Source organism: Zonotrichia leucophrys, chromosome 12 (genome assembly GCF_028769735.1).
Source record: "Zonotrichia leucophrys gambelii isolate GWCS_2022_RI chromosome 12, RI_Zleu_2.0, whole genome shotgun sequence".
NCBI lineage: Eukaryota > Metazoa > Chordata > Aves > Passeriformes > Passerellidae > Zonotrichia > Zonotrichia leucophrys.
Genome location: NC_088182.1, coordinates 6,081,626 through 6,108,422, shown reverse-complemented (window position 1 = coordinate 6,108,422; position 26,797 = coordinate 6,081,626). Strand labels below are relative to the sequence as shown.

General features: G+C 42.2%; 1 protein-coding gene across 30 annotated transcripts in view; it reads right to left on the bottom strand.

The window, feature by feature from the left end:
* Positions 1-26,797, bottom strand: part of MAGI1 (membrane associated guanylate kinase, WW and PDZ domain containing 1) — a 328,676-nt gene that overhangs the window by 143,491 nt on the left and 158,388 nt on the right. For all 30 annotated transcript variants that reach the window (XM_064724288.1, XM_064724276.1, XM_064724283.1 and 27 more), the window contains exon 2: positions 23,547-23,663. In XM_064724288.1, coding sequence (XP_064580358.1) covers positions 23,547-23,663 — 117 coding nt within the window. The remainder of the gene's footprint in view (positions 1-23,546; positions 23,664-26,797) is intronic.

Genomic DNA, 26,797 nt, shown 5'->3' with positions numbered 1-26,797 from the left:
GGTAGCTGGGCAAAAAAAAAAAACACTGTAAGTGTAGTGCTGCCTTTCTTCTCCTGCACTGCCACCTTTTTGAGCAAGATTAGAGATCAGCAATTAAAGCAGCCCAGCAGCGAGGGTGCAGCAGGCACCATCTACAAATAACTTGCCATGGTCATTGTTCCTGGGGGTCAGCTGCACAATGTTGAAAAGTTAGACTGATAGATTTAATATCAGGTGGCATTTAAGCTGCTGACAGCCTTTTAAACCCACTGAGTTGGAGGATGCTGGCACTTAATTACTGAGATGGTATCAGACCTCACAGCCAGCATGGTGTGGGATGTATGGGCTTGCAAGCAGAGCCCAACAGACCATTTTAATAAAACTTTAAGCTAGAGAAGCTTTGAATACAGGAACTGCTTTAGTCCTACTGCTGCACATAGTTTGGGCAGTCTGTAGCTGTGTCAAAGAGCAGCACAGACCAAAGGAGCATCCACACCAGCTCCTGCAGCATTTTTCCAGAAACTAGGATTATTCCTTGCTGTTGCTTTATGCAGTATTTTGAAATTTCTCTTTTTTTAACCCTCTTTTTCTCAAAATGCAGCCAACCCCCAGCAAAATATCTCCTCAGAGGGCAAAAACAATTGTGTGGATTGAGACAAACTGTGGGAGGATATGCAGAAGGTCAATCATTGCACCCAGCCATAACAAGCTCCTGTTAACAGAGCTTGTGGTAACTTAGGACAGGTCATTTTCTCAATACCCACTTTTTTTTTTCCCCCCCAAGGTAGATGAGCCTGTAGCATGCAGAGATGATGGTGGCCAGTGTCAAAGACAGAATGCTCTCAGAGAATTCACGGAGATCCACCAGATTAGACCAACATTATTGGCCCATTGCTCAGCTGTGGACCTGACCATCAGCTCCCACCCCTCACTGCCAGCCCTCGCTGCACAAAGATGGGGTTTGGCAAAGCTGACTACCACAAATCACAGAACCAAGACTGGCAGGCCCTGAGCACCTCTGCTTCTGATTGCCTGGATGCACCCAAATAAAATCAGACCAAGTCAAACTGGGTGTATGAATCAAAGGAGAAAAAGCAGAAGGGTTTAACCCAGCCACAATTTCTATTTCAGTGAGGAGAGACCACAAGTTCTTGAAGTACAGTGAATAGTGTCTGCAGGAAGAAGTTCAAATACCAAGGGGATGGTCAGCAACACAAAACAACTAGACTACAAAAATTAATAGTGCCAGGCTTATTTGGATGTGTATTTGTAAAATGCATTTAAAATAAGGAACTCCTCAGGGAAAACTATCAAAAAATGTGTAATTAGATATGAGGCCAGGAAAGACATCAAAGGAGCTTAAGATTTCTTCCACTCCACCCAAGAATATCCAAGGAATATGGTTCTAAAGCACAAGGTTTGTTCAGGTGCTCTTTGGTCACAGCCCTGTTAGTTTGGTGGCTGTAACAGCAAACAAACAACAAACCTCAGATAGCACCAGCAAGTGCAGCTGCTGGCCACCAAATGGCAAACAGAAATATTTAAAAATGTGCTGTAGACAGGTGACCAGAAGAAACCAAGTTACTACTTGCCATGCAACAGCAACAGAGCACCCCAGTACCCAAACAGAAGTCCAGCTTCTGAACAGCAAAAGTTTTAAGATTTTAAAGGAATTCCTTTCATTCTCCCTTTGCTCAAGGCAAGGAGTACAGACATGGCTCCAGTGGCTCATTCAGCCATCCCAGCCCAAGCACTTTGCTTTGCAAAGACACCCTTATTTTCAGTCACTGTTTGTTCTGATAAACTTGTTCTGTGTCAGAAGTGCTGATATTTGGAACGTTTGAGGAGTTCAAAGAGCAAACTTGTTAAGCTCTATGAATATGGAGAGGAATTGAGTAGATTTGATACACTGAAAAAGAAGAAAAGGGATCAGAGAACAGCCACCATAAAACCTCATTATGAAAGCACCCACGAGAGTCATTGGTTTGCACTATTACTATATAAAGATTTTTTGTTATAGTGGGGATATCTGAAATAGTGCTTAGTGCAGTGGGACATGCTTTAACTTTACAAAGAATGTTACAACAGGCAACTATTCAATAAGGCTGCTAAAGGATGAAGCCAGCAGGTAATTCACCAGGAGTGAGTCACTTTTAAATATTTCACTAAAAGAACACACTGAGATAATAATATCTCATTTATCAGCTTGGCTGCAAGATGCTACAGCTCCAGTATCTCTTTTACAGTGAAGCAGACCTTTTATTAGAGAAAGGTCCTTCAATTTAAAGACCTCCCCATGGTGCCAGTGGGCCATTTGCAGCTAGAGATGCAAAGAGTTCCATGTATGAAAGCAACTTTTGGGCAGCATTCAAATCTTCCCTTGCATTGAAAGTGCAAGCTTTGCATGTATCAGATGCAGCAACACCTGAAAAGCCATTTCACACACACCATTATCAGCTTCTACTTTCAGAGACTCCCATTTCCATTTCCCAAACTTTAAATACTATGGGTAAAATCTCCCACAGTTGTTTTCTGACCCTTCTTAAGAGCTTCAAGGGCTTTGGGAGGAAGGTAGACCTTTGAAATTTTGGGGTGTTCCTTTTCTCCTCCCTGCCTTTTAAAAAGCACTGCAACAGTAAACATGAAAAAAGTACCTGCTAAAATATAGTCTCCCAAATACAGCACTTCTGAGCTACCAGAGCCTGCAGTTCAGGTTGCTCAGACAGTTTTTGTTTCTCTTTGTTTTTGTAGGTATTTCTCAAGAACTCTTCCACATCCTGAAGTCAGACCTTCTTAGTTCCTTTATAAAACCCATTTCTCACTTCACTTACAGAGCAGCAGAGAGTAACAAATGAGGTAGAGGGTTATCAGAAGGAGAAAGCAAGACTGAGCAAGAGGAAAGCTCCTATGTTACACATTATTTGACAAGACTTGCCCAGATAATGGCAAATATGATGTGCAAAATGTTCAAGTTGTGGCAGCATCCATTCCTAACCTTCAACTTCAAATTCTCCACAGGAAGATGTCTATTCATACCTCAGGCAGAGTCTCAGCTGGGGAAATGCCTCATAGATGGTGCCCTAGAAGGAAGGCCTCAAAACACAAGCCTACCAACATAAAGTTGAATTTTCCAAAAAGATTTCTGCTGGTATAACAAGCTCCCCAATGCAGCTAATGGTAACTTTTACACTTCCTCTTCTATAATTTGGAAATTCAAGTCAATCATGCTCAGCTTGTTAGGCTTTGGTAGAACTGCTGTGAATCCAGCAATATTCCTTCAATTGTGTGATGATATATTATTTTAGTTAGGCTGGGGAAGCTCCATGGATTAGCTTATCTCCATCTCTTTTCCAGGGATTCTATTATCCAAACACTGACACAGAAACTCTGCAGCTCAATGTACTGAATGGATACCTTCATCTGTGGAAAAGAAATGGGGTTTGATTCCCCATGCAATGAACTCACTGATACTGTAACCCAGAGCAGCTCAAAATCAAACTGCTCTGCCATGGAGAAGCAAAGGGAAGATGAATAGAGGTCACTAATATTTAGTCACCAAGACCTTTATAAAAGTCAGAATACTCAGACTGCAATGACCCAGAAAGGCCAGTGAACTAATAAAACAATAGAATCCATGAAGTATGAGAAAGAAGAAAATGGAAAAAAATTGAAAAGGGTCCATCCAATCAAACGATTACTAAAGGAGCTGATAAGGGGAATTAAATGCTCTGTGTTGTGCCCTAATAACCCAAAGAAAGTCTGAAACTTCAAATAATGAGGACAGCAGGGCTCAACCTTCATGTCCCCCAAATCACATGTAACTAAAGATGAGTTCTTTCTAAGGGGTAAGCAGCTGCTTAACAGAGTGATGATAAAACCAGCTCAAGTACTCTGATTCTAGCCTCACTATGGCTTTCCAAACCCTTTCCAGCTTCCCAGTGGTTTGCCACTGTGAGAATACTTTCTGGGACATTCATCTCCTTCACAAAACATCACCTCATCAGCAGGTAATGTGTGACATCCTCCCTGACAGTCCCAGGAGTGAAGGGAAGGATTTAATGAGCACAGACTCTGAATCACTTCCTGATTAGGACTCAAACTGAGTTGACTTCATCTTCACCAGGAAAAAAAATTCAAAAAATCAAGTCTTGAGGAAGAAAAGGCAAAGTTTTAACTCATGTATCCAAATGTAGTAAACCATTGGTTTCCCTTTAGAGTTTAGGATGACAGATTTTCACAAGTTAAACTATTGTTTTGTCAACACCAGGACACTTGTCCACTAACCTAAATTCAATACACATCTTCAATCAGCACTGCATACTCTGCTACAGCCCGTTCCCAGCTTCTGCTGCTGAAAAGAACTTGGATCCCTCAGTCTAAGCCTCAGGGGATGTCTCAATCCTCAGGCTCTTGCAATAATCAGGAAGAGGAGTTGTTTTTTTCCCCAATCACATCCCCACCCTTACCAAGGGTTGCATTGTGGTGCTGAATTGTCAGCATGCCATCACAGCAGTGACACACTGTCCATCACCAGGCAGTGCTGACAGAACTGCATTTCCAACTGCACCTTCTACATGGCTATTATTCAGCTGCTGCCCATTCATTTAAATTAGAGTTAAAAATCAACGCCAGAGAGTTCTCAATAAACCTACCAAATACTTCTAGAAAGCCTCAAAGAAGATACAAACACAGGGGGGAAAGGAGCAAATCTAACTTTTTCCCCATTATATCACAATCTCACAGAGTTATTTCAGAGCTTTTACTTTTTGTGTGCCTGGCTCACATCTTCACATGCAATAACAGGCAGTGTTGTACCCTGATGAAAACAAAACACATTAAAAAATCCCCCACAAACTAAAATTTCCAATCTGCAATGGATTGAATGTTTCCTCAGGCCAACAAAGAGGGTGGTAACACTGCAAATTCCAGGTGGGACATTACCTCTGTTTAGGCAGGCAAAGCAACAAGCTATTTTCTCTACAGTGAATGATATCCACAGCCATATTCCAATTGCTGACAGAATGACATTATTCATCTAGCAGGGTTTTTTTCCCTACTTCAATATGGAACATTTTCAGAAAATATATATAAAAAAGTCATTTAGACACAGCTCACTTAGGGCTGACTTGACACAAATTTATTGGGTAATTGCCTCATTGGCCTCGAACTGCTGGGTCAACTATTTTTCTTCTTGGGTTTCATTTTCTTAATGAATCCTTTGAAAATCTATTTAGAAGGAAAAAAAATTCAATCTCTTCTAAGGAAAAGAGTGGGTGTTCATGATATTTTACATCAACTAAATATTACATAGTTTTTGAGAAAAACTTTGACTTTAGTTGTCATGGACTCTCCTGTTCATGATATTTTGATGTTTATAGTTAAAAGCAAGTGTAAGCATTTGTATTACACACACACCAGGTACATAAATGCCAGGCAACCATGCCAATATAGGCCATATGGATATTAACATATTTATGCAAATATGCTAATCTGACTATCAGGAGATACAATGTCTGTCCATGGGTAAAATCAGTGGGGGTGGGGAGAATCAACCCAAGGTTAAACTATCACTCTTCCTTCCATAAGTTTTTCTCCTAAACCTGAAACATGCTCAAGTAATAATTTTGAGGTGACACTAACTGTCCCAAAGGAAAAGGGTTTGTTTGGTTTTTTTTTTCCATGAGAAAGGGATAGATCTTGCCAAGCCATCTTCCACAGGTAGGTTCAGCAATAAAAAATAAAAGATCACTAGACTAAAAATAGGAAAATCCAATTACTTTATTTTAGGGGAAAAAATATATACTTTTAGCCATCACTGCCAGCTTCATCTCTAATTAATGTGACATTGCAATAGAAATTCTGTCCAATCTATGTGAAAACTTGGAAACTTGCTTTAACCATGCTTTTTCTTCCACATTTGTCTACAGCTGAGATTCCCGAAGACATCCTGCACAGTCTGAGCCAGTTCATGCCTCCAGACAGAGCTCACAGACCAAGAATATTTCTCCTACTTCTCTAGGTTTTGTCTTTCAAGTAGAAGAAACTCAACTCTCCTACTAAAGGATGAGAAAAAGGAAGAGCAGCATATTTGATCTGTTATTTTCCAGCAGTCAGCTGGAATTCTACTGTATGTGGTCAAGAGGAGGGGGACAGACTCTTACTCATGTGTGCAGAGCAGCAGAACAGCTCAGGATTAGCTGCAGACAGAAAGACCACATGGGATTAACACAGTGAACCAGTCATCATGCTTACCAGAATATTCAAGAGCAAAACATTCAGAGGATTTCAGGACAGGATTTAGCAGAACTTGACTGAAAATAGCACCACATTTTGAATAAGCTTTTCTGAATACCACAGCACCCAGCACCTTTTGGATGAAGTGACTTGATGTGCCTTGGTTTTAGAAGCATTTCTTGTGCAACCATGTAGAGACTTGGTGCAATGGAAAGGATGGAAAGCTGGCAGGAAGGTGTTTGTACAGCTCCAAAGTGCAGGGAAGAGCCTTCCCTGTAGCAAAGGAACTTTTAAACACCTGAAACTCAAGATAAATGTTGTTACTGTCAGGTGCAGAGTCAGGAACCCAACACTACTCAATCAGCTTCTGCTGCTGAATTAATGGCTTTGTTGTTCCTTTTTTTTATTTTCTGCAACACTGACTGCTATGACAGCCTTACCTGTGCTAAGGCTTCTCAATAATGACAAAAGAGATACTCCAAGTTTCATATTTCACATTGGATTACCTGCATTAGAAGAGTGTGCTAAAAAAACCAAAAGGGTTATTGCTATTACAGCAAAACCTGGCTCTGCAACACTTCAGCAGCAGGAGCTGAAGAGCTCCTGGAACAGCTGCCTGTGCTCCTGCTCACAAACATTACAGCAGCTTCCCTGGAGGAAGTGCAGCATCACTCCTGGATCCACACAGATCCATCATTGCTCCCATCTGACAGGACTTAGCAGAAGACAAGGATGAGTGGAAACGAGCTGGCAAAGGAGAAAACCCTCCCTGTGCTTCTGCACCTCCCAGAGCTCCCTCGCTCTCTCCAGACCAGAGTTCCTCCTGGATGGGATTTCCCACACTGCAGAAGGAGCCACACAACAACAGCAACAGGTTCACAGCCGAGCCCTCTGCTGAGGCAGCCCCTCTGACAGAGCAGCCCTTTGCACACACTGCAGCCTCCCAGGCTGAGCCAGCCTCTGCATTTTCTGCTCATTTTTCCTTGGGCACTGCAGAATAGAAAATAAGCATAATTAACAACATAAAGCTCAAGCTGCTGAACCTGGTAGATCAATTTAAAAACAAGCTTCATACATTCATGCCATGCTAGAAGAAGTCTTATGAATTGTCTGTGCAAGCACTGCCTTAAATCTTTTTTGGCTGCCAATTCCAGCTGCTGCCCTATAAACCATTCCCACTAACAGGCACACAGACTGATACCCACAGCAAGGACAGCAAATAGATCACAAGTGATAATGCTGTTGATGTTACACGATACAGAACCTAACCCAGCACACCAGTGCCAGGACAGTGCTCTCCAAGTGCCCCTGGCACCCCCAAATAGTCACTCCCACAGCTGGCCCGTCACTAACAGCCTTTATTCATCTGCAGCCTTGGCCAGCTTTTGAGCAGACACATGAGCTTGTCCATATTACACACTCTTAGTTTATTTTTCAACACCTTTTTTGGCAATTTACACAGCAACAAATGATCAAAGGTGCACAATGATCCTGGTTCATGGTCAGCTTGGCCATTCATCCACAGAAAAGGGATACACAGAAAGGCAGCTGCAATATGTTGCTGTTGCAGCCCCTGGTCATTCTTTACCTGAACTGTGGGCAAAACAAGCTGATCACCCTTTGTCACTATTAACCCATTGATACATAAAAATTAATAAGTAAAATAATTCAAGCCTTGCTTGCAAATTCCTCTGAAGCTCACAGCAAAAAAAAAGCAAACCCTTCCCAGTGTAACAGCAGGCACAGATCACCAGCTAAGTTAGCTCTAAAGGCAAATATTCCATTTTCACTGAGAGATGCAGTGGGCCATAATATGAATAGGGAACAAAGACCCCTTTCATTCTGCTGACAAATACAGTATAGCATGTCACAAATCACAAGGGGAGCAGACAACACAATGACAGCAATTAAATGGGTGTATTTTTATTAAGAAATACATACAATAATGACTGACTGTGTACACTCTCCCCCTCCCCAACCCTTCAAGGATTAAAAGCCATGGCAAACATGGCTGTAAGTGTTTAGGGATGTTACTTCAGTTAGAAAGAAAACTCTCTGAAAGGAAGGGTCCATCCAGCCAGTGCAGCAGGATGCACACAGAAGCAGACATAGATGTTTTGTTTGCCTTTATGCATGTTGTACACCTTGTTTATTGCCATTCACACAGCTTCCCCAACTCATCCCCAATCGATAGATTTCTGGAGAAGCTCAAAAAAATATCCCCTCCCGCCCCCCCCCTTTAACTCTTTCACTGCTGAATTCCAACCGAGACACCATTCCTGCCTCCCCCTTGCTGACCCAGACTGCTCTCGGGGGATTCACACCTCTGAGTTTGGGGGAATATCCGCAGAAAAAAGGACCCTGCCGTGCCTTTGAGCTGTGAGCAGCCTCTCTGAGCCCGGCACCCATCGGGGCACGGACCCCGGGCCGTTCTCGCTCCCGCTCCGCCCGGAGCCAGCGCTCCCAGCCGGGCTCAGCGCATCCCTGCCGGGGCTCTCCTTCCTGCCCCCTCCCCGCCCGAGGACAATGCGGGGACAGACATTGAGCAGCACCTGCTGTATCGCATTAACATGCACGGGGATGTAGGGATGGTTTTTCCCATCCCAGCACTAAGCCCGCATTGTTCGGGGCGATCCATCAGTGGATGGCTGCTCCCCCCCTCTCCCCAGCGCCGGCCCCACAAGCCCCCTTCTGACATGTCCCCTTGTCTCTGGCAGCCCGGGCTGACGAGCACGTTTAGGAATGCACTTCATTAAATCGGAGCTGCCCCGTTCCAACCTGCAATGCGGAGGCAGCACAAAGCCCGCGCCACGCTTCCTCCCGCATTTCCCTCAAAAGCCCCATTGTTCGGCAGGCATCTGCTCCCGAGCTCAGCCTATTCGTGCCCATTGACCCCGCTTCTCGCAGCACACCCGCTCGCCAACGGGCCCCACGTAAAGCCTGCTTGATGAATTAAAAAGCAGCACTAGCCATCTGTCCATCTGTCCTCCCGGGCTGCGCTCGGGCTGCCAGCCCCGCAGCCTCCCTCGCATCCCGACCTGCGGCTCGGCGAACGCGCACCCAGCCCCGCACCATCGCTGCCTTTCATCCCTCCCTTCGCATCTAGGAAACAGGGGAGGGGAGGAAAAGGGACAGAGAATACAACGGAACATTCTCACTTGCCTGAGTCCTTCGAAATTCAAGCACAAATACAAGATTAATCCTTCCTTTGTGAGGTCTTGTCTTTAAGTCGTGGTATGTAATGATCCTCAGCACTGCAGCAGAGGGGAATAAAAAATGCAGGGATCATAAGCAGGGGGAGGACAGGGCTTACTTACATCAGGGTTTCTGCCACATGACAATAGGTTTGAGAGGGAAGAATAAGCTGGCAGCAGCAGCTGACAGTGCAAAAGGGAGAATGCAGAAGCCTGCCTTTTATATTATTGGTGACATTTCTAACACATGACAACAATTTCCATCTGTATTTAAGCTGCGAGTGTGAGGAAAAGAGCATTACATCACGACTCCTCTATTCCTAGGGGCTGTGGAATATGTAGGCCAGAGGGATTAAAAAGCACCTGTGTATACTGGAGATCTGAAATACCACAAGGCAGATTTCCCCCCCTCACTTCTTTCTTCCTCACCCTTTTTTTTTTTTCCCTCTATCACCTGCATTGAGCTGCTGTTTGAAAATATGCCCAGGGAAGTGCAAAATGGTATTGTCCTAGTTAGCAAGGCTCAAGCATGGGGGAACGATGCAAATATGTGTTCCTGGCTCTGTCTCTCTCTCTGCAGGAGATACAGCACTCATTTTTGCAAGCAATGGGACAGAATACAGAGCATCTTCCTGTTTTCTGCCGTGCTCATCCCAAGGGCTTCAAGTTTCTCTTAAAGTACCAACTTTCATCTTCCTTTTAAGTCTGCAGGGAATTTCAGTGACAGCAGCAACAATGATTTCCCCACCCTCCCCCCCTTTCTTTTACAGCCAACACATGCCTGTGTCTTTTAAAAAGTAAACATCCAGAACAGGGCAAAGATATTTTAGAAGAAGCACTTGACTGCTTCAGAGCCAGCAGGTGTCCGTCTTGGACGCTTTCCACATATCTCACAGGACATGATAGCTCAGATGCAGCTTGGAAACCCTGAGGGACTCCAGCCCTGCAAGGAAAGCTGCTCCCCTGCAGCTGCAGGGAGACAGGCAGGGAATGGGAATGCTGAGGATGGCACTGCAGGGTGGGCACAGGGCACTGCTCCCATGGCCCAGGGGTGCAGCACCCGTTCTGCTCCTGGAACAAGCAGAATCTGGAGCCACACCAGCCCAGAGGCATCGCTGGCAGAGCTGCTCTGTCCAGCTGTGGGCACAGGACACAGCTCACAGGTCCACAGCACCTGTGTGGAAAGGCCAGGAAAGAGAAAACATCATCTTCTCCCACCTAAACCCAGCAGCAAACACAGACACTGCTCTTGCTGATGTACTCAAAAGTGCTTGAACTAGGTAAGGGCAAAACATCACCGAGCCAGCAACCCTTGCATTACCTTCATAGGAGACATGGCCACGCACTAACAGGAGATTGGACTGCTTATAAACAGTCTTAAATTTATCTGACATCAGTATTTTCATGAAAACACCAGCTGGGTCAAGGTGCTGGCCCATTATATGTCTCTTGTTTTAAAAAAACCCACAAAAATTCTTTGCTCAAGATCACCTTCCTGATCTTTCAACACTGGCCTCTTGGAGCCATAGACTGTTTTTGGGTATATGTCTGGTCAACTCAAAGCTGCTGTGGGAACTCCAAAGCCTTTGATAATGTTGGGTTTAGAATATTGCACTCAGTAAATTTGGAAGACTGCAATATGAAAATAAATTACTCTGAATTCCTTGTCCACAAAATAGAAAAAATCTGCAAGAGCCACACTGAAACTCTCTCAACCAGATGAAACTTCAATGAGGCAGTACCTACATGGAACATTCCAGAAAAAAAGCCTCTTTATTAAAAAAAAGAAATGGAGCATTTTACTTTAGATTTATTCAGAGATGCAGCTCTCCAGTCATTTATGGAAACTCTTTCATAAGATTTAGAAGAGGGGGAAACGGAAACAATGAAATGACTTATTTTTAATCTGGGGTTTAAAGGCTTTTTTTTCATTAAAAAAAAAAAAAAGAGTCCCACACACAAAGAAAGAAATTCAATGCAAACCTCTGTTTCTGTATCATGAAAGCCCATTCCAGTACCAGAGTAATCAATTTCTCAGAGCTTGTGTGGTCTGCAGCAAAAGCCAAAGAAGGTATTTGAGTTTATACAGCCTTCAGCATTTTGATGGCTTGCTTTTGAAATACGACATGTTTAAATTTTATATCTTTTTTTTTACAGTTAGTTATGTCTTAAGAAAATGGTTGCTCTTGGTAGAAAAAACAGAAGGAAAGGAGAATAAATGAAATTCAACCTGTTTTTGAGCTGTTTGCCCATTCTAAAATCAGAGTAGTTCAAAGTTGCACCATGAAAAACTATTACAGTTGTAATTACAGCTCTCATCATTATATTATACCCAGTCTTAATTTAGCATCAAACACTTTGGATCACATGAACAGAAAAGAATTACTAAATAAAAGTGGTGCTTCAACAGCAAGAGCTTATTACCAGATAAGCATCCACAGAAATTTACAGGAACAGCAAAGCAAATACTTTGTCAGATGTAAGAACTCTCCACCTTTTCTAGAGCTGAATGTCATAAGCAAATCACAAATCACTTCAGGATGGGGAAAGGAGCCTTTGTCCTTACAGTAACCCCAGCTTCCCACCATGAAAGAAGGCCATCTTGAGACAAGATTTTACAGCTGGGATTTAGCTCACAGGGTGGAAAAAGTGTGAGATAGAACACTCTTGTAGGTAGGAACAAACCTCTGCAACAGAGTTCTCATTCTTTCATCAGTACATTTTGGATCCAATTCACTTACCATGTGGGAACAGCAAATGGGGAACAAACTGTGAATTCAAATAACTGTAAACTCAGCAAGATGTGGAAATAAAACACAGATGGTGCACTTCAGATTAAGGGTCAGCATTTCAGCGTCGCTTTCCACTTTTACATTGTGATAGGTGATGTATAACAACCACCTTCTCCCCGAGACAGCACTCTGATCAAACCATGACTCACTTAGGAAAACAAGAGGCTCCTTGGAAGCCTCCTGCCACTCGAGAGGAGCTAAGGTTACCTGGTTAAGCTGCGGGTTTGCTGCTGGAGGATTAATGTTCAGGAGTGGAAACTGTCTCCACCAGACAGACATGGCTGAACAAAGGTTCCTTCAGCATTTCCATCTCCCTGCTGGCTGCAGCAGGGCTGTGCCCAGTGCCCACATGGTCCCCTCTTCACCACCCACTTGGCCAGCAAGAGCTTGCAGAGGTTGCTCTGACACCTGTTTGCAAAAGCCAGTGTGAGAAACAACTGCTCACTTTGAACATTTAAAAAGGTTTATTAAACCTTGACAAAAATACAACAAAGGACTACATAAGGGAAAATTTGCAGTGCTGGGAACTGCCCCTCATGGATACCACATGGCCAGGTCATTGTCAGGATGGATGTTCAGTCTTTTATACCCCTGGGGGCTGCATCAGCCAGCCCTGACCCCTCCAAAGTCTGTCAGTCAGCTCTTCTGTGCCATTTATCAGTGGAAACTGCTTTCTTGTCACTGGATTGGAGCTCAGGTGTTGCCATGCCCACCCCCTGAGCACCCCCAAGCTTTTCCATTCCCACTGCCCCATGCAAGGGATACCTGTGCAGCTTCTTTGTACCTGTCCTGGACACCCCAGGCTGCCTGATGGCAACAATACAGGGGGGAAAGGGAACTGTGGGGAGAACAGAGGACATCTAAACCACAACAACATAATTATACATCACTAAAGCTTTTCTTTAAATTCACACAATAGTCATCCCTTAATTGTGAGAGCCAATAATCTCATTATCCATCTATAACACCAAGAACACAACCAACTGCTGCCAAAATTCCCCAGTACCAGCCCTTAAAAACACCTCTGCAGGCCTGCATCCTGCTTGCCTGAACACTGGGTTAATTTCATTCTCTCAGACCCATTTGGTCCAAAATCTGAGGAATGGAATTTAGGATGACTTTATTCTAGCTATGAAGTGTTAGTTGCATGCCCAGGGCCTTCTAGAAAAGGTTTGCCTGCCTGTAAGCACAAGTTCAAAGGAGAAATAAAGGAGTAAGTACAGATTAAATGACAGAGGAGCTGTAAATCTATAGGAGCTTGAAATGCCAGATAGAGAGGAGCAGGAGTGATTGTAAGGTGATTATTACCTCCAAAATATGCCGGAGGTTGTTTATCAGATCAGAGTTAATGAGGGAGAAATCTAATAGAACTATAATATTAAATTTACCACTTTAATGGTATCATCAATGTTCTATAATGTGGGCAATTTACTGAATGTCTGTCAGTGTGATTCTCCAGTGTGGTTAGTTACACAGGAGCAGCACTACTGCATCTCATCAGCTTTTCCCTTCCAGAAAACACCGGGAATTTCGCAGAGGATTGCTAAGTGAGATAGTAATCTAGATCTTTAAAATTATGGAAATGCAAAAATGGGAAAGGTGTTTATGAACATGATGAGATGTTCACATTCCTGGAAGAACTGGGTCCAGCTCTGCCCCACTGTTGAGTGCAGCCTTCCTACTTGTGCACATACAGCGTCCTGCTGGGTTTTCCATGATTGTCTTTGACATCTAGCAACAGTTACTGTTCTCCTGAAAACCTTCCATCTCTGGATTTAGGAAAATTGCTAATAACCTCACTATTCAAGCACATTTTCAGCTCTCCGGTGTGATCCTCCTCCGAACAACAGAAAACACTAAAAAACTCACACCCCAGGAAAACATGAACAAAGATGGGCTCATAAATAAACACTTACATGAAAAAGTCAAAATATCTAGTCTCAAGGTTTTGATTGCTAATTCAAAAGCCCTGTGAACAGTAGGAGATGGTAATGCTGTGTTTATTAATAGCTATCTCCTCATGTATTCAAGGAAGAGTTCACGAAAAGCAGCAGCAGCAGCTTCTTACTGTGGAGCTCCTCCTTCCCTGAGCATCTGCTCCAGCCCCTCTGTTCTGAGCTTTGCCAGTTCCAATCCCTAATACAGCAAAGATCACCTGCACATTTTTAGTATACGACAAATGTCCCATTAAATAACTTTAAATTTTGGTACTTGAATTGCCATGGTGGTCTTAGGTAAAAAACAAAGTATCATCAATGTCTCTAATAAGCCTTTTCATACCTTTCACCAACATCAACCTCTGTTTACTGTTTTCTCCCCTGGTAAATGGAATGTTAAAACTAAAGTTCAATGAAAAGGCGCAGGTAGAGAATGAATGATGAAGTATGAAATACAATTCAAGAGCAGATGATACTTCCAAAGGTCTTTGATGAGGTTTTCATCCTTATTCAGCTGAAAAAGACCATGCAAGAAGAACTGCCAGATCACTATTCACCTGATTACTCTGTGATACACACCTCATTTTGAAGATACATTAGCCTTTTAAAGAGCCATTTATTAAGCATTTCCATTTAAATAAAAATTTTCACAATCCTCAGTGAAACAGATGTATTCCCTCTTAAATCACTAATTAAGAGCAGTCTGGGACATTAACAAAGCCCTTTAAAAGGAATTCAGAGAACTAGTGTCCCCCTTAAATAAATCTGTTCTGGCAATGACCCAGGAATCTTGACTTCATAACTCACAGCTCTAATTATTCAAGAGAACATCATAAAAAAAGGATACATCCAGACTGTTAAGACTAATAAGAAAGATTTATTTTTCCTTCAATAGGGGCAGAAATACAAATATTTGTTCTATTTTTTCTACCTTCTTATTCACTTGGGGTGGGGGGAAGGAAATCAGTGAATTTACAGAGTTATTCCCAGTAAAGGTACTGGATATGACTTTCCCCAAAGAAAACCAGCTAGCAGAATCTAAACAGCTTTATAAATTATTCCATGGCTAATCACCTCTCTGCTGAAATAAAGACAAAAAGGATTTAGAGGACAAATACAGCATGCCTGATGTGAGGAAGCATGGAATGTTAAAGAAAGGAGAGCTGTTTGAAGATGAGATGTGACAACTCCTCATGCCCATCAAACCATCAGGAGCTGGCATCTGCCACTGCCCCCCTGGGCTCAGGGACTGTCACGGGAGCAGGGCTGGGAATCACACAGGAAACTCCTCCTCTACAGTCCCACTGAGTCAGCTGGGATCACACTGGGCCAGAAGCATCTCAAATCAATGTGATTTTACAGGTGTTCCTCTTTAAACACTGACATCTTTGATGGAAAGCACAGGAGTTTTGTGATGGTGAAACCACCAGCACAGCCAAGCACAAACATACCTGCACAGTGATGGGTGCTTTCTGCAGGGAGTTAATCATTGAAATACCAAATGTGAAGCCCAAATACAAATGTGAGTGGAAAAGCAGGTTAAAGAACAGCTACACATTTAATTTTACCTCGTTTTAAAACAATCCTTTTGCTTGGAGCACTCATTCTCTGGCTTTGCAGCACAATCAATACGCTGAAACCCTTGAACAGATGCATGGTGATAGCTGAAAAGAAATCAAACTGCCAAGAAATCTAAAGCTGTGCCACTGCAGCCACCACCAAAGATCTAATCAGGACATCATATGATAAACTGTGGCAGGACAGAGGTAGTTTTGAAGTAAATAATGTGGGAAAATTCATCTCCACCCCTTCAACCCCCAAACAGCAGTACCTGCTCCCAGGTCTGATTCACTCTCTGCTGTCCCAGACTCTCACCTTGGAAACCTTTATGTTTTAAAACAAATGCAGAGACATTGTTTGCACTGCACCTAAATATCCACTGGCAGCTGCTTTGCCAGAGCACAAAGCAACTGCAATGAAAAACCTGCAAAATTAAGTACACTGGGGAGCAACAAAGAAAACAAAGGAAAGTGGCCCTGTAATCTCTTCCCACAGTCCTTACCCAAATCTCCTTTGGCAAGTGCCATGAGAGAGCATCCCGGGCTGAGCTCCTCTGCTTTGTGCTGTTCTCTGGTGCCTCATGCAATTCCAACTGGGTGTACAGTGAAACACAAAAAAGCTATTCCTCACAAATGGGGAAGCAGATGGAGCAATATTTGCCATCATAAGTGCTTTTATTTCCAAAATTAAATAACAAAACAAACAAACCCACCCCCAAACAATGGTTTGACTGGCACAAAATGTGCTATTGATCTGAAAGGACAGACCAGATGGGAGAAAGGTCCTGAAGTCTTCTAGATTAAACAAAAATGATTGTCTATGGAAAGGAACTAAACTACAGAAATATTGGCTCTGTTGCTCAAAACAGGGCACTTTTGTCTCTTTTAAAAGTGAAAACACATCTGGTTCACTAATTAGTGAATGAATTATATCCTTGAAAACTGCAGGGGACAGTGCTGCAATTTGGCACTCCCTGGAACACAGGTATAAGGATTTTCTAAAGTCAGTGATTGTACTCAGGATACAGACCCAGCTGAAAACAGGAAAAATCAAATGGGTGTACACTAGCTGGCATGGAAATATATCTCATATTATACAGAGTTAGGTAAACTCACAAGCAAACATTCTTAAGAAAAATTATTTTTACATACTGCTGGTATCCATATGCTGCAACCCAGTGATAATGGCACTATTTTAAAAGTAATTAAAACTTTTTTCCTAGCATAAATCTTGTAAAAAATTAATTATTTTTATGTGATAGAAAAAAGTCTGCTGCTCCTCACCTTATCAGTGTGGGCCTTCAAATGAATATTTCATGGCCCCTGCAACAATTTCTCATTACAAAAGCAGAATTACACCTCTAGGAAGGGAACTGCAACAAAAGGTCCTTGGATAATAAATACAGCTGCAGGTCTGGAAAGCTTTTGAGAATTCAAAAACATTTGTGTACATAAACTGATGATTTATTGCCTGGAAAGAAAACTAATGTGCACTGTCTGTGATTCTGTTTATCATTAATAAAAATTAGTAACTAAAAATAACTTTGAAATTGTAACTCAAATATCCCCACATGTAAAAACACATACATTTATAACATAAAGGTCTTTATGCTTCACTTCAGCAATTTTTCCCAGTATACTGATACACTTTTATGCTCTCTATTCTAATGAAAAGAGCCTTCTGTAAACTGGTTTGCATATCCCTTTTATCAATTCATTCTGAAGTTCAGAAATACTTTTGGAGGTACCCAGAGCTATAGGACTTTAAAAACTATCCTGGGAAATCACCTGAGTCTGCACATTTGACAGGAGTTTCATCACACCCCAGCCCATTCAGTCCCTCCAGTCCTCCATTACCTGCAGATGATGGCAGTTATGCACAGAACTGCTTATAAACTGCCCTTTGGAAGTTCAATTATCCATGAAAATCTTGAATTCGGGGAATAAGCTTCAATGTGCAGTCTACAATCACTTACTAAAGTTTGTCCTATCAAAGCTTCAATATTATAGGTTTTGCTTTGAAAGGAGACTTCTCCTTTGCACCAGGAGATCACCTGGAATAGAGAAACTTACTCTCAAACTTCCCTCTGAAATGTGAGAGCTCAGGCCAGCCAGCTGCCTGAGTGTTGTTGGCTTTTTCTGAGCCTCCTCACAGGTCAGTCCACACTTACAACTATTGATTTTTATCCATTTTACTCCATGTTCCTCTCTAAAACCAAGTGCAGCAGCTGGAGCTACTGTGCTGTAATTGAGGACAGGAAAAGATCAAACTCTGGGAAGGTGAGAGAACAGACAGCAGGAATGGAAGTGCTAAATCTCTAACATTCAGATCTCCAGTCAGTTAATCCCAGGACATGTACTTGTTTTGGGGAAGTCAATCAACTGTTGAATGATGAACTCCTGACATTTTAAAAGCCATTTTTGTGAAGAGAAGGGAAAAATAAAAAGAAGAATGCCATGTAGTGTCTAGTCTGACTTAACTCTAGTCTAGCCACTGTTGCCTTTTCATCTACCATCAAAAAGACCTTGCACCTTCCAGAGCTTTGCTTCTGAAGACTGCAGCCTGGCAAGGAAAGGAATTGCACAGGACTGAAATGGGATTAGCTGTTATTTCAGTCAGTCTACACCAGGTATTCTGCTTTGGCAAGTAAAAGTACAGACACCAGACCCACCACAGCTGCTCCTGCATGCCACACAGGACTGAAACAAGTGGAGAATCAAGTAAATGGAAAAATAAAAACCAAAACCAAATAACATTCTGAGATAAACTTTTATAGAATTATCATCTTTCTGATTCCTCATGATGCACTCTGAAAAGAAAACAGCTGCCAGGTTGTTGAGTATAGGACAAATAGCCAGTACTGAATGTTTATAATAAACAGATAACCTCTGCCATAATTTCGAAAAGAGGAAGACAATCCTGGGTGTTCAGCCCTCTGTGAGCAGTGGTTGGGGCAGGCTGCTGCTTTAGTACCTTAAAGTGAATTGCTATCTCATACCTTTCTCAATAAACTCTATTGCACAGATATCCCCAGCAGGGCCGTTTGGAAACACCTATTTAATGGATATACTCTTACATGAACTTCCAACTAATCACAAATTCCACTGGGTGAATCTTCACATACAACAAATTTCACAGGTGAATCTTCACACACAACAATCCTGCTTGGGAAAGTCCTGCTCCTAGAAACACCCTCTGAAACCTGAAGCCAGGATGTCACCACACTGCATCACTGACCCCCAGCCAAATCACACAAATTCTGTGAGCACAGATGGACTCAAATGTGGCACAAGGTGCCCCACCAAGATGCCTCACACAACTGATAAACCTTCCCTCTTGCTCTCAAGTGTTCGGGCTGGCAAAATTGAGCTGGAATAAGTAAAATCCACTCTGGAAGTAAGGAGTGGACCAGGTCTTTGCATCAGTCAAAGCACCTCTGGTAGAGGCATGGCCAAGGGGTAATTGTGGAATTGCTGCCATCTCACAATATCACAATATAGCCCAATCTCAATGGAGCCATTAACTACCCCAAAACAAAACATTATTTCTGATCCCCTTCACGAGGCACATCAAAACACAGGAAAAATGTGGTATTTCCAAACAAAAGAAGGAAAACGGATAGTTAGAGACTGGACCAACATAATACTAATCTGGATGATGTATTGATGGATTTTTGTCTAGTTTTGACAATGGAAACTGCATGCTAGGAATGAAAACAGCAACTCATATGAACATCTATGAGAATAACTTTGCTCAAGTTCTAAAATCCTGATTTTTCTTAAGCAAAAGACAAAAATATTCCACAGTAAAGGCTTGGGTGAAGTTTACAATGAAATTAAAGCCTCAGGAAGAAAGTCAAGGAAGTAATAGCCCAGTGGTGGTTCATGTGAAGTAAAAGCTGAACTACACAAACTCTTCCAAAGATCCGTTCATTGTAGCATGGCTTTATAACCACTTATACACCATCCAAATATATGAATAGGTGCCCTGACTCTCTTCCTTACGCTGTCTTGGTCCTAGCTCATGCTGCTGCTCAAGTTGCAAACTCAGAGGAGAATGCCTTGGCTCTGTAAATAAACCCGTGGGTTTGGTGTGATAGGAACAGCAGAGCACTCGAGACTCACAACAACCAAACTTGGAGGCCACCTGGAATCCTGTCACAGCTGTTGTTTACTACAGAGCATGGCAGGAAGAAATCAGCTCAGTGGGGAGCTGGGAGCTGAGGGGATGAGGACTCGGGGGAAGTGTGCTGGAGGGGCAGATGGCACTGAGGAGCAGGGGAAAAATTCAGTTTGCAGGAATATGTGTGTGGTTTGCCAACTTATTTCAACAATACTTCACCTGTGGGTCCATTTCAAGGTCTCATTTGTTTACGATGGCTCACACATTTTGGGATAAAACCCTCTGATCTCTCAGAAAACCATCCTGTGTCACCCATACAGGCAAATGCTCATAGGGTCCCTGGGAGCTGACATCATCCCGCTCATCCTCAAGGGTCCACCAGAAAATAAATCAAACTCTCAACCAACTCTCCTAAAGAAAAAAATCCAAATGATGCTTAATCAGCACGTCATTACAAAATAATGACGTTGAGCCAAGCATCTTACATCTTCCCTTCCTTCTGCTTGACCTCTGTCTTCCACAAAAGCTGCCACAACTTCACACGATGGGCACAGGGCTATGTGGGAAACAGAAACATTCTGAGTTTTCTCACCACCTGCACCAAACCAATCAGGGCTGAATCACAAGCTGTTCTCACCAGAATTTCTGGGCAATAACAGGTTAACAGCACCTTATTCCATTTGGCATTTACTAATTATCACTTCATTTAGCCCTTATATTAGTGCAATAAAAAGCAGCTGTCAGGCCAAGCATGCTCAGTCCAAGTGACCTTGTGTTCTTGTTTGTGTTTACCACATAAGCATCAGGGAATTCCATTTTCAAAATACAAGGCTTCATAATCCATTAGCACTAGAGATTGGTCCAGCGCTCTGGATTTACTGGTCACGTGTACCAAGGAATAAAAATATGAGCATACAGCCAGATTAATCGCCAGACCTGTAAAGCATCCCAACCACCATGCAGCAGTCTCATTCCAAGCCACACAGGAATATTAGCATCATTCTTAAAAGCTACCATTAATGCCATCCCTATGGTAAATGAAGCAAAAATTAAATGCTACCTGCCCAACAATTTAGAAAGTGTGGAGACACACAATAACTTACACCACTTCTCAGGTCTTCCACTTGTTTCATAAGTGAAACATAAGTACTTATGCTCTTATTAATACACCAACAGCCCACATCTCCCCCAGCTATTTTAAAAAGGCAGGAATCACTTTCACTGCTCTTAATTTTAAATCAAAAGCAAGACCAAGCAGCTTAGCTCACCATCAAGTTCGATAAATCAGATAAAGGAATCAATGGAAAGCATTTCAAAATGTAACCTTGGTAACGTGCAAAATGTTTCCCCAGAACTCACACTCATTTGCTTTATTTGCTGTTTTAGGAAATGAAATATCACACATAGGCAGAAGGGCATTAGTATCACAACACTGCATCTCCCAAGCCTAGCACTGCACGTGCTCTCCTGGAAGGCACTTTTTGCAGTATGCCCTAAAAATCTGCAGCTTGCCAAGTTAGGTGATTGAAAAATAATCATATTTCACGTTGACAGAATGGCAAATGGAAGTGTTCAACAGTAAACAGTAATCCATATTTATTCTTTATGTCCTTTTATGTTGTTTAAACATAATTTGTTTCGTGCTTTTCACTGATAAAATGAGCATAAACTCCATGGTGTTATAACAGCATCTGCCATTTGAAGAATCAACATTTGTCAGTGTTACCACTCAATTTTAACTGGTCTTACACAGCCCTCCTGCATGCAACACTTAGACTGAAAATGACTACTACTGTGTGTACCACTATGTGATATTTGTTGGCAAATACTGATTTTTGAATTGCAGCATAATTATTCAATATTTATATAAGTCTACCAGGATAAACAATCTCTGATTCACAACGAGACAGAAATCTTCAAATTATTTTGCTGCTTATCTCAGTATCTATAACTGTTTACTTATTCCAGCCTGATTTAAAGGGCATATCATTATTTCCACAGTTCAGCCAAATTAAGGAATAAAAGCTCTTCCTTAGAAGAGTGTCCCCTGCCACCTGGAGAATGTCAAACTGAGGTGCAACAGAGCATGATCACTCTACACTCTTTCTATGTCTTCCCAAAATGCCAAGGACAATCTCATTTTAGTAATTATTCTGACCTTCTAAGGACTACCATGCTCCAGAGTTCTTAGTTTTTCTTCTGGTTTTTTTTTGCCTTTTTTTTTTCAATTGGTTTGGGGTTTTTTGTTTTGGTTTGGTTTGCTTGTTTGGGGTTTTTGGTCTGGTTTTTTGTTTTAAGTTTTGTTGTTGTGTATTGGGTGGGGGGTTTTTTTGTTTGGTTGTTTTTCTTTTTTTGAGTGAAAATAAGCATTTCTTTCTCAGCTTTGCTAACTCCTGTTCCTTATCTCCTACATGAATCAAGGATGACCTTCCAACAGTGGCAGATGCCTTCAACAATGGCAACCAGCCATAAAATGCTGTTCAATTCTACAAGTTAAACAAGCATCAGAAATAAAATTCTGCTTGGGAAATAAAAATAGAAGCCTGTTTTATATTCATAGGTTTTAAACCAATAAGCAACATTCACCATTCTGATATTAATATAGACTCTTTCTAAGCCAAGCAATCACTTCATGGCAGTTTTTTTTAGGGCTTTTCTCCAAAGCAGGCATCACAAGGCTTGCACCACACCATCAACTGCTCCAAAAAGGTAATCAAAAAAGCCTCATTCAGAGATGAATCATTTTCCTTTTCAACCCTATCTGCTGTCACACATGGAAGCCTGCCCAAACTGCAAACAGTCTCCCCCACAGGAAGGCTGCCCCAAAAATGAAGATGGAATTCTATCATCGGTTGGGGGCTCTGTACAAATCATTAATAGGATGGCACTGCTAGGAACATGCCTTGAGCTGTTGTATTTTCCAGCATCAGTCTCATTACATGGTTATGGCAATGGGAAGATGCCACCAGCTCACATCCTAGGCAGCAGACCAAGACCTTAATGTTACACCTTCCTTTATAAGTTTTTGAGCAATCACACAAACCAAAAGCACATTGAGTGGTTCCATCCAACCACCATAAGCACAGGTACCTTTGGTTAAACAATGCTTGCTTATTTCAAATACAATACCTGCTTGTAAGCCTTAAAACACAGTGCACAGAGCTCCATTATTAAGCCTAGAACTTCCTAATATCTCACTAGATAAACTTTTCTGCAGCTTAGGGAGTTATTCTAGACAAGCATTAATACACAGATCATTGTTCTAATTGTCCTTACTTTTCTACTTCTTACATAATTTTTCTGCTGACCAATCTCATGGCTACTGCTTAGCTCTAATCACAGTTCTGCTGTCTCTGAGGTCTGCCTTTTGCAGCTTTCCCAAAACCCTCTGATTTTAAAGATTCCCACAATATTCTGTCCCAGGGAGTGCAGCAGGGCAAGGTTTGTCATTTACTGGCACTACAGAACACAAAATAACACGACGAGCACACACAACTCTCCCAAGGTAAAAAGAGCACTTCTTATTTCTGATTCCAACATTTATAAATTTCCAAAAGTGACTGTGGATTGGAGGGTGACAGTGCCACCTCTCCAATGACACTGGACAAACCAACAGTCCATCAGATTTCTCCTCACCCATAAAAGAATGCAAACCAAGAAGTTCTTTACAGGAATGCAGACATCAGAAGGCTTAGAAAAACTTCAGAAAACCCAGGGTGACAACTTACAAGGCACAGCGTGGCGATAAAGGTTGTCCCGGATGGTCTGCTGCAGGTCGTGGTCTGGTGACCCCTTCTGAAACCTCTGGTTGAGATAATGCCTCAGATCCTTGGTCAGTCTGCCCCCTGCAAGGGAAGAAAAAAATCCATTATTTATTTATTTCTAAATGCAACAGCCATTTATTCATTTTTAAATGCACACAATTACCATTTCCAATTGAGGCAAATGGTAGATTTCCATTCAGAGCCCCCTAAATTATGGCATGCTGACTTTATGAGCAGAGGCTCATCTTCCTCTACAAATGGCTAATTACCAAAAATAACTTGCTGTAAACAAGAGGTCTCTCTTGTCTCATAATGCCACATTCTTCCTGTGGTGTTAAACAGATCATCATTCCTGTTTATCACTTATTTGTCTGAGCAAATGGAGACAGACAGATGACAGGAAAAAGAAGAAAAATAATAAAGGTACTGCTTTTGCAAGTCTCTGGAGGGTGAGAGGGGTGGAGAGACAGAAGGCAAAAGCTGCTCCCAAGCCAAACATGGTAAAAAAAAAAATCAAACAAGTGCTATACTTTTCACTGGTATCCATCCCAACACACAGCAGGAGTTTCAAAAGTATTGATTTAATGAGTTAAGAGCACCCAAAGTCCTTAAAAACAAAAAAACAATATCCAATGCTTTTCACCTAAATCTCTTTATTTGACTATTCAAATTTGAACACCTTCAGAAGCATGAAAGAAGACAAATGAGTTGAAAACAACAACAACAAGAACTTAAAAAAACAAAGAAAAATAGAAAAAGAAATATAGCTGGTAATAAACATTGCCAGTTGCTGAATACCAAACCCTTTTTTGTAACAGAACATATGAACTACAGAAACCTAATGAAGTCTTCTCCCAAAAATATTTCCAAGTTTGGAATAACACTGACATTAATTTGACTGAAGAGCAAAAACAGGAATTGAAACTCTTCTGTTCTAAAATGAAAAGGAAAAAAACCACTGGAAAATCTTCTGAGAAATGCAAGCAGGATGATCAAAGCCTGGAGCAGCTGCCACCCAAGGACCAAGAGAAGGATGCTGCAGCTTGTGGTGGACATCAGCCTCCAACATGTCCTGAGGCCACCCAGGGACTGGGCACGGCTTGCTTCTCCCAGCACCAGGACTGGGAGACACCAAGGAAAACCAGGCAGGATCCTGGTTCAGAATCATCACAGACAAGAGCCCCAGGCTGTGCACTCTCCCTGGAGAGCACTGTGGGGACAAGGAGCTGATTCAGGAGGAGATGGAAAAGCACTTGTAGGACAGAACCATTGGGGGCTGCAGAATCACAGAATGGTTTGGGTTGGAAGGGACCTTACAGATCACCTTGATACCACACCCCTGCCAAGGGCAGGGACACCTTCCAGCGCGCCAGGTTGCTCAATGCCCCATCCAACCTGGCCTGAAAAGAGGGAAAAGAAAATCCCTTGGGTTCAACATTAATGGCTGGTGGCTGGGAGACCCAGGAAAGAAGTGGGGGAATACCAAGTATCTTGCTCTTCTCCTTCCCTTTGCCAGGCATCTTATTTATGGCCCCATCAGCTGGAGCCAAAATGCTGGACTACATGGACCTTGGGCTGAACCACTGCAGCTGTTTTCAGTCTTATAATTTGCATTATGATTTTTTTTGATTGCGAATGTGTAATGCAGAGATCATCTCAATACATCTGGACATTGAATGCAGCCTCACAGTTGCAGATTCCTGGCTGGAGCCTCTAGGAATCACTGCAAATCAAAAATAATAATACTGCAACGGAGTGCAGTCGGACACTGGGTCTGGGAGGCAGAAGCAGCACCAGGCAAATGGAGAAATAAGAAAAGAGTGCAGACTGTGGACAGGATAAAACCATGGCAGCCAGGCAGCATTTTACCAGAAATGTTGGTTCAAAAACAAAACTAAACACAAAAAAGCCTGCAGTCTGAAGTACGATGTCAAATTTTTAAAATAATTTTGTGACTTGTATTTACATCCTCCTGACAGCTTTTTCTTTTAATTAAATCTCTTATTGAAGAAAAGAAGGCTCAGGCGGCAGGCCCAGCTATTAACAAAAGGAAATTTTCAAAGATCAAGATGCTCATTGCAGAAATGAAACAACAAAACTGAAATTATGGGAGATATAATTGGCTCAAAACACTTTCCTGAGCAACACCAGCAACACCCCTCACTCCCAGAGTGAATTATCAACCCATTTTCTAACAAATGGTCCCCAGCTATTGCACCATAAAATTTGTTTCCCACATAGGAGGCACTTGGAGGGTTTGGTAGACCTGTGGGCTACAGTTTTTCAATATCAGAGCTGACTTCCCAAACTCCAGATGTTTGATTTCACACCATGTTGTTTTACTCCAGAAGGAGACTGGGCACAAAAAGGAGCCTCTGCTGAAATAATAAAGTTGTTCTTTATCTGCTAACTAAACAGCCCATATATTTCTTTGCACAAGAGAGAGTAAGGCAAGGTAGATTTTCATAGCAAAAAAGGACAAATATGACAAACTGTTTGGGCATAATGCAAGGGCTTATTCCAGGGAAGAAATTATTGCACAGAACTGCATGTATCACATAAGTAAACTTTCTTCCAAAATACTGCGTGATCCCTGATTCAATGATTTATATAACAATAATGTCTTGAGGTGAACAAGCTCTGCTGAGCTAGGCCTCGTTTGACCACAGAATATATGCAATTTAATGATGATATCCTGCTTTTAGCTTCCCTCTGCGCCCATTCCATCTAGCATCTCAGTCTATTATGGCCCTGCTGGAAAGTTTGGTTATTTGGTTTATGCAGGAGCTGGGATTTCCCAGCTGAGTCACTGAAGCACTAGTTAAAAAGGCACTTGCAAAAAACAGGGGCTGTAGCAACACTTACACTCACATAAGTGTCCCCTCTGGGGGCTCAGAGCGATGCTTATTTCTATTACATTTTTATTTCAGAAGAGAAGCAAGAAGAAGGGAAAAAAAAAAAAAAAAGAGGCAGAAAGAAACCCAGCCCCCAAAAAGCTTCTTGTTCCTAAATTCCAGGAAAGTCTTGACAGAAATGAAGGCTTCTTGCAGCTCTGATGATCTCAGCTCAGCAGTTGCTGAGGCCACAAGCTGTGGGCACAGGCAGGTTCAGGAACTCCCTCCACTGCAGGGCAGAAGAAAATGAGCTAACACAGAAACCAACTCTATGTGGGAAGCTGCCAAAGGGATCCAGCATGGAACACGTTGGATTTTTTA